Source organism: Antrostomus carolinensis, unplaced genomic scaffold, assembly GCF_000700745.2.
Source record: "Antrostomus carolinensis isolate BGI_N321 unplaced genomic scaffold, ASM70074v2 scaffold41011, whole genome shotgun sequence".
NCBI classification, from domain to species: Eukaryota; Metazoa; Chordata; class Aves; order Caprimulgiformes; family Caprimulgidae; genus Antrostomus; species Antrostomus carolinensis.
The window spans coordinates 13,105-27,276 of NW_010292730.1; the positions used below are offsets into that span (position 1 = coordinate 13,105).

Below are 14,172 nucleotides of genomic sequence, written 5' to 3' on the forward strand. Positions count from 1 at the left end.
CAGCTCTCTGGTTCCCATTCCTTCACTTGTTACAAAGCTTACTTCATGTGTTGATCTTGCGTACACAAATGATCACTGCAGAAACCACAGACAAGTTCTGTTATGGGATATAGAATTCCAGACAGAAAGTACCAAATTGACAAGAAGCTCGCAGTTACATGCACAGCACAGGGTAGCAGCAGAGGTGGCAATTACCACTTTGTACCTTAGGAATAAAAGCACAGAAAGTTTCCAGGTAGGCTGCACGATTGCACAAGGGTCAGTAATACAACAGGAGAGGCTCAAGACAAACACTTTTTGAAATGTATTAGTTTTTGGAAAGCCTGTTTAAATTCTTCATTAAAAGCTGTATAAATGACTGGATTGATCAATGAGTTTAAGTAACCTAACCATGTAAAAAAGTCCAGTAGAATGGGATGAAACCAACAAGCATCTTGGCAGATTGGTAGTACTAGGGACATGACAAAAAAAGGCAGCCAGCAGAAAATGAAAGCTCCCAGAATAATGCCTAAAGTTTTTGTGGCTTTTCTTTCTCTTGCAGCAGAAATTCTTTTCCTTTCCAGAACACTATCTGCAAGTTTTATTTTAACATGATTGATAAATATTGGGGATCCACCTGAATGAGAATGCCCTTCATGAAGGCTAGCGCTAATGGAGCAGAGGGAAGACCCAGCAGAGCCAGTGATCAGGTGTGCAGTAGTGAAACGTTTCCCATATAATGAGGGTGGCTTCAGAATTCTGGATCGAGCTGCTACATAAATTCTACCATACAATATCAGGAGGAGCACAGTCGGGATGTAGAAAGCTCCACAAGTGGAATAAATGGTGTAGGAAATTTGATCTGTGTTCACAGTACATTTTTCAATTTCTTCATGAGCTTTCACTTGCCTCCAGAAAAATGGTGGCACAGAAATACTAATAGATATCATCCAGACCACAGCAATCATGAGCGCTGCTCGGCCAGCAGTCCGGCGTTTGGCATATTCCAAAGCATCTGTGATAGCCCAGTATCTGTCCAATGCAATAACACAGAGGTGTAGGATTGAGGCTGTGCAGCACGTGATGTCTGATGATAACCAGATATCACACAACACTTGGCCAAAGGCCCATGTGTGGGTGACAGTGTAAGCAATACTGATGGGCATTACTAGGACAGACACTAAAAGATCAGTCACTGCCAAGGAGCCAATGAGGTAATTTGCAGGTGTGTGGAGCTTTCTAGTCAGAAAAATTGTAATAACAACAAAAATATTTGCAAGGATTGTTGCCAAAGTTATAAGAGACAGAAGGACTGACAGTGATATCTTTAGCCCTAATAGTGTCCTTTCATCCAAAGCCAGTGGTGCTTCAGTGAAATTTAATGACATATTTGCTGAGCTCTGGAGAGAGAGCTCTGATGAATGGTTATACTGAGTCATCCTCTGCTCTGATTTCACTTTTCACTTTCCAGTGTATTCTTTCTGGGACGATGAAGAAAGATGCTTACTTTTTTTGTTGAAATAGAAATTTTCATACTAGATTCCAACACTGAAGAAATATTTACTAGTTGAAAACTTCAGCTTATACAGTAGACGATGTACTCTCCTAAGCTAGATTTTCCATCACATCACATCAGTGATAGAGTGGTTAAAGCAAAATGTTAACATAATCATCCAGACATAATTCTGGTGTATGGCAATACAAGTGGTACTATAAGTGGTGGGAATTTAGGTTTTTGATTTTCATCTTGCAGTGAATACATTATTATCTTTTATTCACACCTTCTTTCTGAACTAATCTTCTGCAAAGCTGCATAAATCAATACTGAAGTGTGAGAGGCTGAAGAAACATTTGGGCATGTAATTCATCCGCCTGTGCTTGGGACAAAGCTATCCTTCAGTATTTTCCTCTCTAATAGCTGAATGTCATGATTTTTATATTTATAAGGGACACTTTATTAGTAGAGTACTCAAGATATAAAACAACAGTCTGGATTCCTTCTGTAAACATAATTTCTGCCAGATTTGTAAATCAAGACCTCTTTTTGAAAAGTGCAGAGCGCCGTGTTCATGTATTCTTCCAGACCATTCAGATTTTCTCTTCAACGTTCAGTCTTCAAATGCTGAAGTCAGGTGTTGGGTACCAGAATTCAATGAGCAATGAGTTGGCACTGAAGCCCGCGGCGTGTTCCAAGTACTGAGGTGTTCCTGATCATGCACATGGTGAATGATTGTAATGACTTCTGGAGTGGTGATTCCCTCAAAAGAGGAAGAATAGACTGGTTAACAGGGTCTGGAAAAAGAAAGCAAATGTTTTAATCCTCCTTCCAAACATCAAGGAAACGTCTCTATCAGTCATAACCAGTACAGTTTCATGCAGTCTGACACAGAACTGAGAGTCGCTCTGTTAGGAACCTGTGGATCAAAAGCGTCATATATTCTATGTGAAACACTAACATTTTGGTGTCAAATAGCCTCTTTTGAGCCTCTGAATCCTAACACAAGAAACAACACTTTTCAGTTTTACATGTTTGATTTTTTTATAAACATCCACATTCTGTGAGTCACACTTATTTTAGAGATGCTTTTTCTTTCAGGTGTATTTTTCCAATAAGGGGACCTAGAAGAGTCTCATATTTCACACTAGACTATTACTTTCTTGATTTTTTTTTCCCCAGGAGGGCTAACCTGTCTTCCTAATGATGATTTTTGTGACACTGAGCAAAGATTCAATTTAAAATAATTTTTAACATAAGAATGGCCATAGTGACCAAAGTCCATCAGATCCAATCACCTGCCTCTGACAATGGCCCATATGTTCAGCTCAACCCTGTTGCCTTTTTCTGATGCTTTTCTAACTCTGATACATTCTTTTTGAGACAGAGGGACCAGAACCACAGTGTTGAAGATGTGGATACACCATAGATTTATATTGCAACATAATGGTATTTTCTGTTCTCAATTCCTTTCCTAATAATTCCTGAGATTTACTTTGCTTTTTTAATCATTATATAGCACTGATCTGACATTTCCACAGAACAATCTCAATTAATATCATTCCAAAGCCATTCCATCAGTAATTTTTCCTGTTTGCTCACTTTTTGCATCTATATGTATTGTATTCCTTCTCCCACTTTTTAACTAAGGTTCTTTGCAACTCTGCAAAGTCCTTGTCTTTATTACCCTGAAGAGCTTTGTTTCATCAGCAGATGTCATCACCCCACTATTCATGTACTTTCCAGATCACTGAATTTGTTGAGTAGTCTAAGCCTTCTTTATTTACCTTCTTTAAGAGGCTCTGGCAAAAGGTCTTGTTAAAAGTCTCTTGAGAGTCCTAGTAATTATATCAGTTGGACTTCACCCAATCCATATACTAATCAGTTTTTCTTAATTACTTCAACAGATTTGTGAGGTATAACTTACCTTACAAAAGCCATTTTGACTGTTTCCCAAAACACCCTATTTACTGTGTGTACAGTAATACTATAGTTTATTATAATTTCTGCAAACTGGTTAGGTACAGACATCAGGTTTATGGATAAGCAGTTGCCAGATCTCTTTGTAAACTGGTATCATAGCAGCTGTCTTGCAGCTGGCAGGAGCAAAGGGAGTTTTAAGTAGAGGCTGAACACCCCCACTGATACCACTGCATTTTGGATCTTATGCTGCGTCAAACTCTAGCTGAGCACTCTCTGATACTGGAGATTTGTTGTTGTTCATTTTGGCCAGAAATAAAGGTTCCACTTGTAAACATCCTCCAGATTCTCTTTAGTGAATAGGGATGCTAAAGTTAATCTAGTTTATCTGTGAGAAATTTCCTTTATCATTTTCTCCGGGTTTTTTTTTTTTTCCCCAAACCTTTACCATCCCTTTAACTCTCTGACTCAGTAATAGCTCAATTCAGAGCTGTCACTTTTAAAGTCTAAGAAATCTCTTTACCTGAATGCTGGGCTGATCACACATCCCACACAGAAGAAAATCTAAACTAAAACCACCAGATAGACCAATTAGCAATATTAAAGACAATTACTGTATTACTTAAAAACTAAAGCCAACTCCAATCTTGGTTTCAGTTACTGAGAAAAGTGATATCCAGCCTTTCCCATATATTGAAAGTATCAGCCATTGTTCAGCATTAGAACAATTCCAGCAATGTGAAGTAAAGTGCACATCACCCACCCACCTGTATATGAATAAGCCGATTAGTAGTCCTATTGCTTCCAACAGATGTCAATCACTGTAGAAAAAAAAAAATCTGATGTGAAACATGGTTTTGCAGTCAAATGAACTAGTCTAGAGTTCCAGTGAATTATTAATCATCAACATCCTGGTAAACAGGACAGCCTGACACTGGAAGAAAGTCTTACTAAAACCAAACAATACATCAACAGATACTGTGTTACTGAATTAATTTTTATAAATAATGTTTGCCTGTGATGTGATCACCAAAGGAAAAGAATTCTTTTTTTACAAAAATGTTCCAAGTTAGATATTTATCATGTACTCAGAAAGAGTATTTGTGGGGCTGTTTCCTGCCCCACAAATAAGGTTATCATGACTGAAAGTAATTTTCAAAAGTAACTGCAAGTTAGATTTCTAAACCCCACAACAGACACAACTTGTAGGATTTCTACTGCAGTCCTCAAAATCTTAAGTAGCGTATATTCTTAAATTTAATAAAATCCTGCACTCGTGCATACATCTTTTGATTTTAAGTCTTTCACCAAGAAATACATATAGCACGTTGAGCAGCTCTTATCCATTCTGATTGGCAAGGCAGCATCTATCAGAGATGGATCAATAATCATGCAAAGTACCTAGTCAATATTATTAATTGGTTTCAGATTAAAACAGATTATGAGAGTGCATGGATCTGACAGAATTTTTGTTCCCTACTTAGAGCTTTATCCTGAGTGTTCACTGTGCTGACATTAAAATATATTCCCCCTGTGCTAAATTATCACCAGGGGCTATAGACTTATGCAGAATAATTAGTCAAAACAATCCTTCGCTTACAAGCACTAAGGTGTCACAATGCAGTCTAATGTATGGAACTGTAAAATACATATGCAAAAAAACAGACACAGTGTAGTATCTAAACAGAACTGTGATCCACTTCAGCTGGTTGGAAGCTCTTGGGCTTTGTGAACAAAACTGGCAGGCAGTGCTCTGCCTGGGGATGTGCACAAGGTCAGACGGGATGTTCATAAAAGTTTTTTAAAATCTATAGCCCCTCTGTTGCAGTGACTTAGGCATCTGCTTAATGATGTAACTTCATATACTATAAATAACCATTAAATTCAATGGACTACTGAAAACACAAAGTTACGTGCTTACATATGTGTTTAGGAATCAGGGAATCTGAACCTACTTCTAAAAGTTTCTTTGAATGTACTTCCCTGTGATGCCTGTTTTGGAGACTCTGTTACTTAATTTCTGAGACTTGGTGATCACTGCCATTGATATAATAAAAAAAAATTAGTAATGGGACTCCAGTTGGAATTAGTATGCAAGGTTGTAATTAATTTTAGTTACCATCTAGCAAAAATGAATATCTTCCCAATAATTTAATATCTCAATTAAGTTATCTTTTACTCAAGAAAAAAATCCTGAATAGAGGTAAATAATTTTCCTGTTGTGTGGAAAAAAAAAGTTTGCTTAAACTACACACACTGAAGAAAAATAGCATTAAATCTCAAGCAGACATTAAAGTCAAGTACAAGGTCATACCTATAGTTGCATATTAAGGAAAACAACACAAATGCATAGACATACACATCCTGAAACACTATAAGCCCAGAAGGAGGAAGAGGCCATCCAGCATGTTCAGCTGATAGCAGTCTTCCAGTGGGACATGTCATCTAGACAGAATTTACATGATCTCTGGCACATGAGGAGTACTGAGTAGAACCTGATGATGTTACTACCTCTAGACAGTATAATTGTCTTCAGTATGTGCAATTTACAGGCTGGGTAATTGTAGGCCATTAGCTGTGGTGCCTGAAGTTATGTTTACAGTGCTGAAGGCACCGACCTGTGTGATCCATCTGACCCCTCACCAGCACAGAGAAGGTTTTTCACCCACACTTTTCAAGATGGAAATCTTCTCAGGTGAGTTGGCTGTATCAGTACTGTCCTTGGGCTTCACCTCATGACCCTGGCCATGGGCTATGGGTATTTTTTCAGTTCAAAGTGCCTGAAATAAATTGAAGGTGATGTCACAGCCTACCAGAGTGAGGTTTTCACAGCACAGCATGTATGACATACAATGCATAGCTTAGGGCAAACTGCAGGGTTGTGTTGGATGCTTGTAGGCAAGGCTTCCTACAAGAGCAGTCAGGAACAGCACAGAGCAAAGGAGGCCAAACCTTGCTTTATCCACAGTACTGTCCCCAGAGTGGCATGCAGGTTTCGCAGTTGAGGGAGGATGGGGCAAACTTAGACCCATGCAGTGAGGATGATGAGAAAGCAAGGCACAGAGTGACCCTGGAGTGAAGATATTTGACAGCGACGATACAACCACAGCAAGCAGCACAGTCACCAGAGCCTCTTCTGTAGCCAGTGGGGAGAGAACAGCATCTCCAAACTGCAGGACCACCAGAGACCAGGACTGCCCTCTGCAACTGCCTCTCTCCTTCACCCTAGATGTGATCGGGGCTGACCATGTCCCTCATCTATACACCTCCAACAGTACTGGAAGTTGCACAGGGGAAGGATCTTTTGACGAGTTCCTGTGTCCACATGTTCAGTGGTATCTGGGAAAGTCCAGGAGGTGAGGAGACGCATAATAATGTCTTGATATCCTGGAGAGATAGCAGAGATTCTTTTTCATTGATCAAAAAGATGGAAAGATAACTTAATCAGAGGAAAAAGTATTTAAATGGAGAGACAATTTTAGACAGTGCAGTGATATTTAACTTAGCAGAAAGCTCAGTTCAGGGTCTGAAGGTGAAGTGAGATACATATGCAATGTGAAAAGAGAACACACTTTAGCTGTTGGGGATAACCACTGGGTTATCACCAACAGTTTGGAGTCCTTACTTAAACCTAGGTACTTCTTTCAAAAAAATGTTTTGCCCTCCAGCTCTGCAGTTAAACTAACACAGCAAGGGCAAGGCAGCAGGGAGGAGTCTCTAAGTTGGAGGGGAAACCAAGCGCAGAGCTGTGAGAAGACAGGTAACCTTGCAGGCAGGAGGCTGCATGGCACAGGCAGCTGCTGAGGACAGAGTGCCATCCTGTGGACTCTGCACATACCGGGCTGCAGCCCTGCACGGAGAGAGACTGCCAAGGATTGCCAAAAATATTCAATCCAGAGTGTAAATGAAGTCACAACACATTTATGTCCCTTCTGGAGCATGCCTATGATTTCTGGAGAACAGGGTCATTCTTGCAGACAGTAATTTTATGGTGCAGCTGAAATAGTTTCTGATAATGCTCAGCTTTGGTAAGAAAGAATGCTTTGGTGCTCCCCTGAAGATCTGTGTTGGAGTGAGGTAAGTAGTGTGTACAAAAATACATATGTTGAAATGAAAATGCAAAATTTGCTCTTTCACTGAATAGAACAGGAGAAAAAGAGAACAAGATGAACTATCTTTTAATAAGTTAAACATTTCCTTTAAGTTCACACTGAAGTTAGAGGAATTAGAGAATTCATTCTCTCCTCTTCTAGGTGGGTAAAAACCAGGGGAATTGCAAAGGGATGGCTGAGAACAGAGATAAATTTCAGCAGAGTACTGAAAATCCATTTGCTCTCTCATCTTTTTGTAACGATTCTAATTTTTCATTTAAATGTAGAATCTGCTATCTTGCCTAAATGAAACAGGTATATTCTGTCATGCTGAAACCTTGACTAGTAATAAAGCTACTCCCTGTGTGAGCTGACAAACACCAGATGGCACTCCTAACAGGAATCACTCCTAACAGGAATCACTCCTAACAAACAGGAATCACTCCTAACGGGAATCACACCTTTGAAAGATAATTTTCATAGAACTCAAAAGAGGGAGAGATTTTGCATAAGTTCTTGCATATTTGGGACACTTGACTCAAGAATGCAGCATAAGAGTATGTGTGGAGTCCAATTTGGAGACAAGAACTCTGTTCAAACATAATGAAATACATTTAGAATAAGCTATTGGAATCTGCCAGTCCATAGATCATAATCAAATCAGGATGCAGCTTGTGAGAGAAAACCAGGCCATGCCATAGTGTATCACACTTAAAAATGAGATCCACAGAAAAGGCAGAGTCTGTGTAAAAGTAAAAAAAAAAAAAAAAGATAAATCTGTAAAATGTAGTGTGAGTAGGTTTGCATGCATCAGTATGAAGGACTGGATATGCTGCAAAAGCAACCACAGTCCTAAGCAGTTTCCTAGCTTTGGATTAAGCTGCTTGAAACACATAACATTTTGCAAAAGCTATAAATAGAATAAACCTGACAGGAAATAAAATATATATGTACCTTGCACAATGAAGTAGGACTAGGCTACACTAGGTACCGAAAAGACTGCCACATTGCCATCACAATTAAAGGAGAAAACTTACGGGAGGATTAGTTTAAGAACTCTAACAGGAGCTTGGTTACTTGCTGTCCATGATGCACAAGCTAATGTGCCATTTGAACTTACAGTTAGCACTTTAAAAAGAAAGCAGAGTAATCTAGAATAGAAGTAAATGTCCTCTTACGATGAAGGGATGATTTCAACATTGGCTACACCAGCTAAACTCAGAGCAAAACAAGGGAAATCTACAAAAGGGTCCCTGTTGCCCTGAGACAAGCTGCTGTGTCCCCAGGAGGGAGGGATGAACACAATCGCAATTGCTCATTTGTTTTCCACTCAAGCAAGGATTGCAAGCCTGAAGGATGTCACAGGTTTTGGGAGAAGCCAAGAGCACCTGCAGGAAGCAGCAACCCTCAAGGCCACAGGAAGGCCACGCAGCACAGCTGTCTTTCTTTGCTCCTCTGATATGCACAGCAGAGTGACATTTCCTACATCCCTGGCTCCAGCTCCTCCACTGTCTCATGCTCCAGCCAGGAAGGACTGAGCAAGGTTCAGCTTGGCAGAGCACAGGACCACTTTGGCTGGCAGAAGGAAATAGGTACTGCTCACAGTCTCAGCCTCCTCTCCCTCTTCCACAGCCTGTGCTCTGAGCTGACAGGCTCTCGTTTGGCCACTGCTCGGTGGTGCCTCTTACAGCAGAGCAAGAAGGGTGAATTCTTCCTACCTACATGCCAGGCAGGTGGTGCACACACCTGTAGGCACCAGGCAGTGTAGGCATGCACATCTAGACACATACCCAGCCCTGCTCACACCTCCATGCATCTGGGGAGTAGTTTTCACTTACTGATTCCACCCTGACATTTAATGCAGGATCCTGATTCCTGATTTTTGCAGGTACTTCTGTTAGGAGAATAAATTATGGAAAATTCTTCAGAATTCAGAGCTGAATCAATAAGAACATGAGTTTGCACCTGAATATCTCATGTGCTTAGGGAGTAGCAAAGCCACTGTGTAACTGGCTAGACTGGTTATTCTGATTATTCAAGATGCTTTTGAGATCTGGGGTGTATTTTGCAACAACACCAAACAACTTTTTAGTATTTCAAGAAACAGAGCTCTAACACTCCAGTCGTAGCTAGTTTGCACCCTGCTGATCTTTCTTTGCTCTGAGATGTCTTCAGCAGTATTTCTGAATTCAGTGTGCTGTTGCACTTAATGAGTTGTCCAACCAATATGGGGAAAATATAAACCTCAAATACCATAACTATAAATGAACTATTGATCAATAGCTCTGTGTTGTGTTAGTCATAATACATGACATACATTTTCTAAATTTTTAATGAGAAAAAAGTATTTTCTTTGCTTTATTATGTTAGGTGTATTTTGATGTATCCATTCTGTTTGCTGTGGGTGTAACATTGTCCACGAGTTATAAAATCAGTAATATGAGCACTGTTTTCAACACTCCTCTCCTCTCCCCCCTCTTCAGTGATACATCACAAAATAACAAAGTTAAGGTGGGATTTGTTGCAGTCCACTTAGATATCTAAAACTCAGTCAGAGCTCATCTGCCCTGACAGGCAGCTGAGCCCTTTAGAGCTGAGCATCTCTATTGACTGCAAGGGGAGCTAGTACAAAAGAGTTCAAGTATCTAGAGAAGTATACATGACACTGCATATGTTCACTCCAGCATAGTTCATGCAGCACAGCTAAATCTATAATGCTAGAATTATTGTGACTAAAAGTAAATCAGATATGTCTATTTTGTTTCTTTGATATAGAGAACAGTACTCTATATGATAAGTTGTGTACAAAACATTTCCATTTTAAATAAGCAACTACAATAACTGGCAAGAAAATATTGGCAATGTTTAACACCTTCTCTCCCCTCTCCCCACCTTCTATTTCTGTTCAGCTTTCAAGAAAGTATTGAGACTTTTTCTCTTTTGCCTTTATGCACAGCCAACATGTATGAGCTATCCAATCCATTGCTAACTACCAAGTTACAACCACTGTTACACCTTAAAACTAAATATAACCTATCAAAGATAAAGGTTGGGATTTAGCAGGCAGTGATGCTGGCAAATACTACACTGCAAAAACATACTTTATAGTATGTTACTAATAATTTATTTGGAGGGAGCAGGGGCTACAGCACTTAGCTCTGGCATTACCTAGACTCCCTCAGCCATAAAGCCTTTAATAACAAACACGCACAATGCAAAATCTCAAATAAAATTTTTCTTTCTCACATTTCCTCTGCCATTATTATTTGGTCATAGAATAAGTGGAATTGTAAGGGCCAATGAAGTACAGTGGGGTGTGAGATTGTAATGCAGACTGTGTCCAAGTGCCTGCAAGGTGGGATCTGGGACAAGCAGAGTGACATTAACTCTAATCTGGGTGGTCTAACTAATGTAGAAGGCCTGACCTGGCACATCTGACATCTAAAGAGTGGTTAATCATCTCAGGCTCCTTCTATGGAGATTTCTTTTCCCTCCTGTCCTAGTAGAAGTCCGTTTTCTTTCCAGTGCCCATTTCTTTCCAGTCCCTGCAAAGGAAGTCTGGAGTGACTCCAGCACTTAAAAGCCCAACTTGAACTATCAGCTTTGGCTGGAGCCTGGAAGCAGTGGTGGATAGCAGGAAAGCCAGAGCAGGGACAGCAGATCAGTCAGGGACCTCCCGAGTACCTGCCCTGAAGTACTGGAGTCTGTTTAGAAAAGGATGGGGAATCACTGTTACACCCTTACACTACAGAGTGCCTCTAGACTGTTTTCAGACTCAGGGACCTTTTTGACTGTTTAATCATGTTCTAGTTCCTTTATTTTTAAGTCAACAAAATGTTAGCATTCATTCAATGCAGCAATGGGAATCAGGCTCATACTGAGAGCTCTGGAAAAGCCCGGTGCATTCAAAGAAGTCCTCAGTATTCAAACATTGGCACTTTTAAAATCAGCTGGAATCTATAATGATAAATGCTGGAAAAGTTCTTGCAGGTCTCATCCAAACTATTCTTGCTCAGTTCAGCACTGCACTGTGCTCTGTGGATCACTTGTTGATGCTTTATTTAACTTGGTTTCAGTCTGCTCAGCCATACCCATGAGACTCCATCTCAGCACAGTGACCCACTAGGACTTCTCATGGCCATCCATATGCAGCAAGTTTCACTTTTATGCTTTATCCACCTTTCCTTGCCTCACCTATTCTCCAGCCCAGAAGAAGAGTTACATTTTTTTCCAGAAAGTATCCTATAGCTTTGTCTGTAGAGGGATTTAGAAAGCATGGGTTGATGTGTTAATACTTGCACTTAAATAAACAGTCGAACCTTAAAAATACAAGCTATGATGGTAGAATTGATCTGCTTAACTATAGACATTTAATCAGAGCATACTCCTTTATTGCCATCAAAGAGAATGAGGTAGCTTCAGAAGGCAGCACACTGACCTGTCACACAGCACTTCCTCACCTGGTAAATAAAATTCAAAATGCACATTTGCAGAACCATGGTCTTACACTTCTGGCAGAAGCACTCATCCACCCTACTTCTCCTTACTCTTTGTCCTGGAGGCAATTCAGGAAGAAACTGGGAACAACTTTTACTTGAATGATCTCAAGCTGGCAGCTAGATGTGTCAGAGAGCACACAGAGATTTAATGCAGACACATGCAGAATGAAACACAGCAATTCCACTGTGATTCCACAAGGAGGCTTGGTAGTTGATACTTTCAGTAATATCTTGCATGATGAAGTGGATGGCATGCTTCATCCACTGGAGGGGTTCCAGCATACTAGGGAACAGGTTTAAGAAGGTTAAACGTGAGTTTAAGAACAAGTGCAAGGTATTAGTTCAGGTAGAAATGAGCAGCTGGCCTATTGTGTGATGGAGAGTAACCAGCCAGGTGAAAGCTCTGCGTAGCATAGGATAACAGTGTCAGTAATATTGTACCCTGCCAAAATGGCAAAGTGTGTAACTAGGAATAAGACCTCAAATATCTCTTCTTCTGTTCATCTTGGACAAGGCCAAATGGGAGCTCTGTGTTCAGCTTTGGGTACTGTTCAAAAGGAGATATGGACTACATAGAAAGAGATCAGAGGAAAGCAGTCAGAATCCTCAGAAAAGCAAATGCATGCAAATAAATTGAATGAACAGGGATGTCTGGACTAGAAGGGTCACAGCTGAACTTCAACAGTCTTTATGTGTATGAAAGCCTGTTGCAGAACAGGAAGAAATAGTCTGTTCCCTATGGCTGTGACTGAATATCACTGAAAGAAGAGGAGTTAACTGCAGCAAAGAATATTGGGCCATTAGGAAAACCTTGCAGATGATAAGGGAAGTGAAACTCTTGAAGTATTGCTTGGGGACACTGTGACATCTCTGTCACAGAAAGTCTTTAAGGACAGGTCAAACAATCTTTCTGGAATGTGATTTCCAATAACAAATCCAGCACTGGGGAAGAAAAATGGATTTGACAAGTCTACCCTGTCTAAAATGGTGCAAAACATAAGAATATATTTTTTTACCACAATACAGTGTAAACTTAGTCAACTCAAAATGAATAGAAACCCAAGACAGTGCAAGTTTTGCAGAACATCACAGTTCAGATCTGGAACTGGCTCAGGACTCAGCATTGTGGTACTGTGGTGCTCAGAGGAATTAACATAATTTTTATTACCTTCGGGCACAGACTGGTGAGGAATGACATGGTTGCTTATAACAACTGTCACCGAGTGTCACTGGGGCAAGAGACCCCCCAGCCTCCACCATTTCAGACCATGAGCAGCAGGAAGGAACTCCCCGTGACTGTGCCAGGTAGGAGCACTGTACCAAAATGTTCTCTTGATGACTACACCAACCCCCGCAGTGTTTTCTACATGTTCCTGACTTTCTGAGTGTTGCTCCCTATTAATTCTCTACCCTCCTCTTTCACTGCACTCTGAACTTTGTTACACTCCTTTGTCTTTTCTAGGATACAGACACAAGGTTCCCTGACATACAACGCTTGTTCCTTTTATTCTTGAACGATTGTAAGGCACTATGAAATAGCATTCTCATATATGACCTGTTAAGAGCTCTCCAGGTACAGAAACCTAGGCATATAAGAAGCATTATTGCTCTGAGTACAGTATTTCTGGCAATTATGATACTTATTTTTCCCCTGGTTTAAAATAAACTCCCCTAGCACCCCGAGTTTGAATGAGCTCAGTGATGGTAAAATTTCTAAATTCTCCTCTGCACAATGTCTCTGTGCTCATATAGGGTCAGTTATGGGCAGGTTGGGAGCTGGCAGGGCAGACAGAAGGAACATCTCAGATGAGTCCTGCACTGCAACTCGGGGTATCATGGAGGGCGGATCATAACTTGTGTGCACTCTGAAGGGTGTCTCTCTTTACATACATTTCTGAGCATGTTGCCAAGGAGGCAGAAAAGAATCTTTACTGAAAAGGCAGAGGAAAAGACAGTCAATTTTTTATGCTAACTCTATTTATCAGGATGGTTCCCCTCAGAGCTGTATGTAGAACAACTCTAGCTAGGCAAAGGCTCCAAGATGACTGTATGCCTTACTCTGTACATACCAGAAGAGTGTTATCTTTGCCATTGTTTTTTGCTCTGCATTTAGGTGAGGCCGATGCACCGCTATCATACTTACTCTGTGTTACACACTGAAAGTAGCCAGGCCCCTTACATCCTCCTG

General features: G+C 40.4%; 1 protein-coding gene across 1 annotated transcript; it reads right to left on the bottom strand.

Moving 5' to 3' along the window:
* Window positions 1–281: 281 nt before the first annotated feature.
* HTR1D (5-hydroxytryptamine receptor 1D) lies at window positions 282–1,418 on the bottom strand. Its single transcript, XM_010177072.1, has one exon. It carries the CDS (start codon window positions 1,416–1,418, stop codon window positions 282–284), a length of 1,137 nt encoding a protein of 378 aa, XP_010175374.1.
* Window positions 1,419–14,172: the final 12,754 nt, after the last annotated feature.

What these genes read in the sequence shown, in the direction of transcription:
- HTR1D (XM_010177072.1), bottom strand. Translation starts at nt 1,418, where the DNA reads ATGACTCAGTATAACCATTCATCAGAGCTCTCTCTCCAGAGCTCAGCA.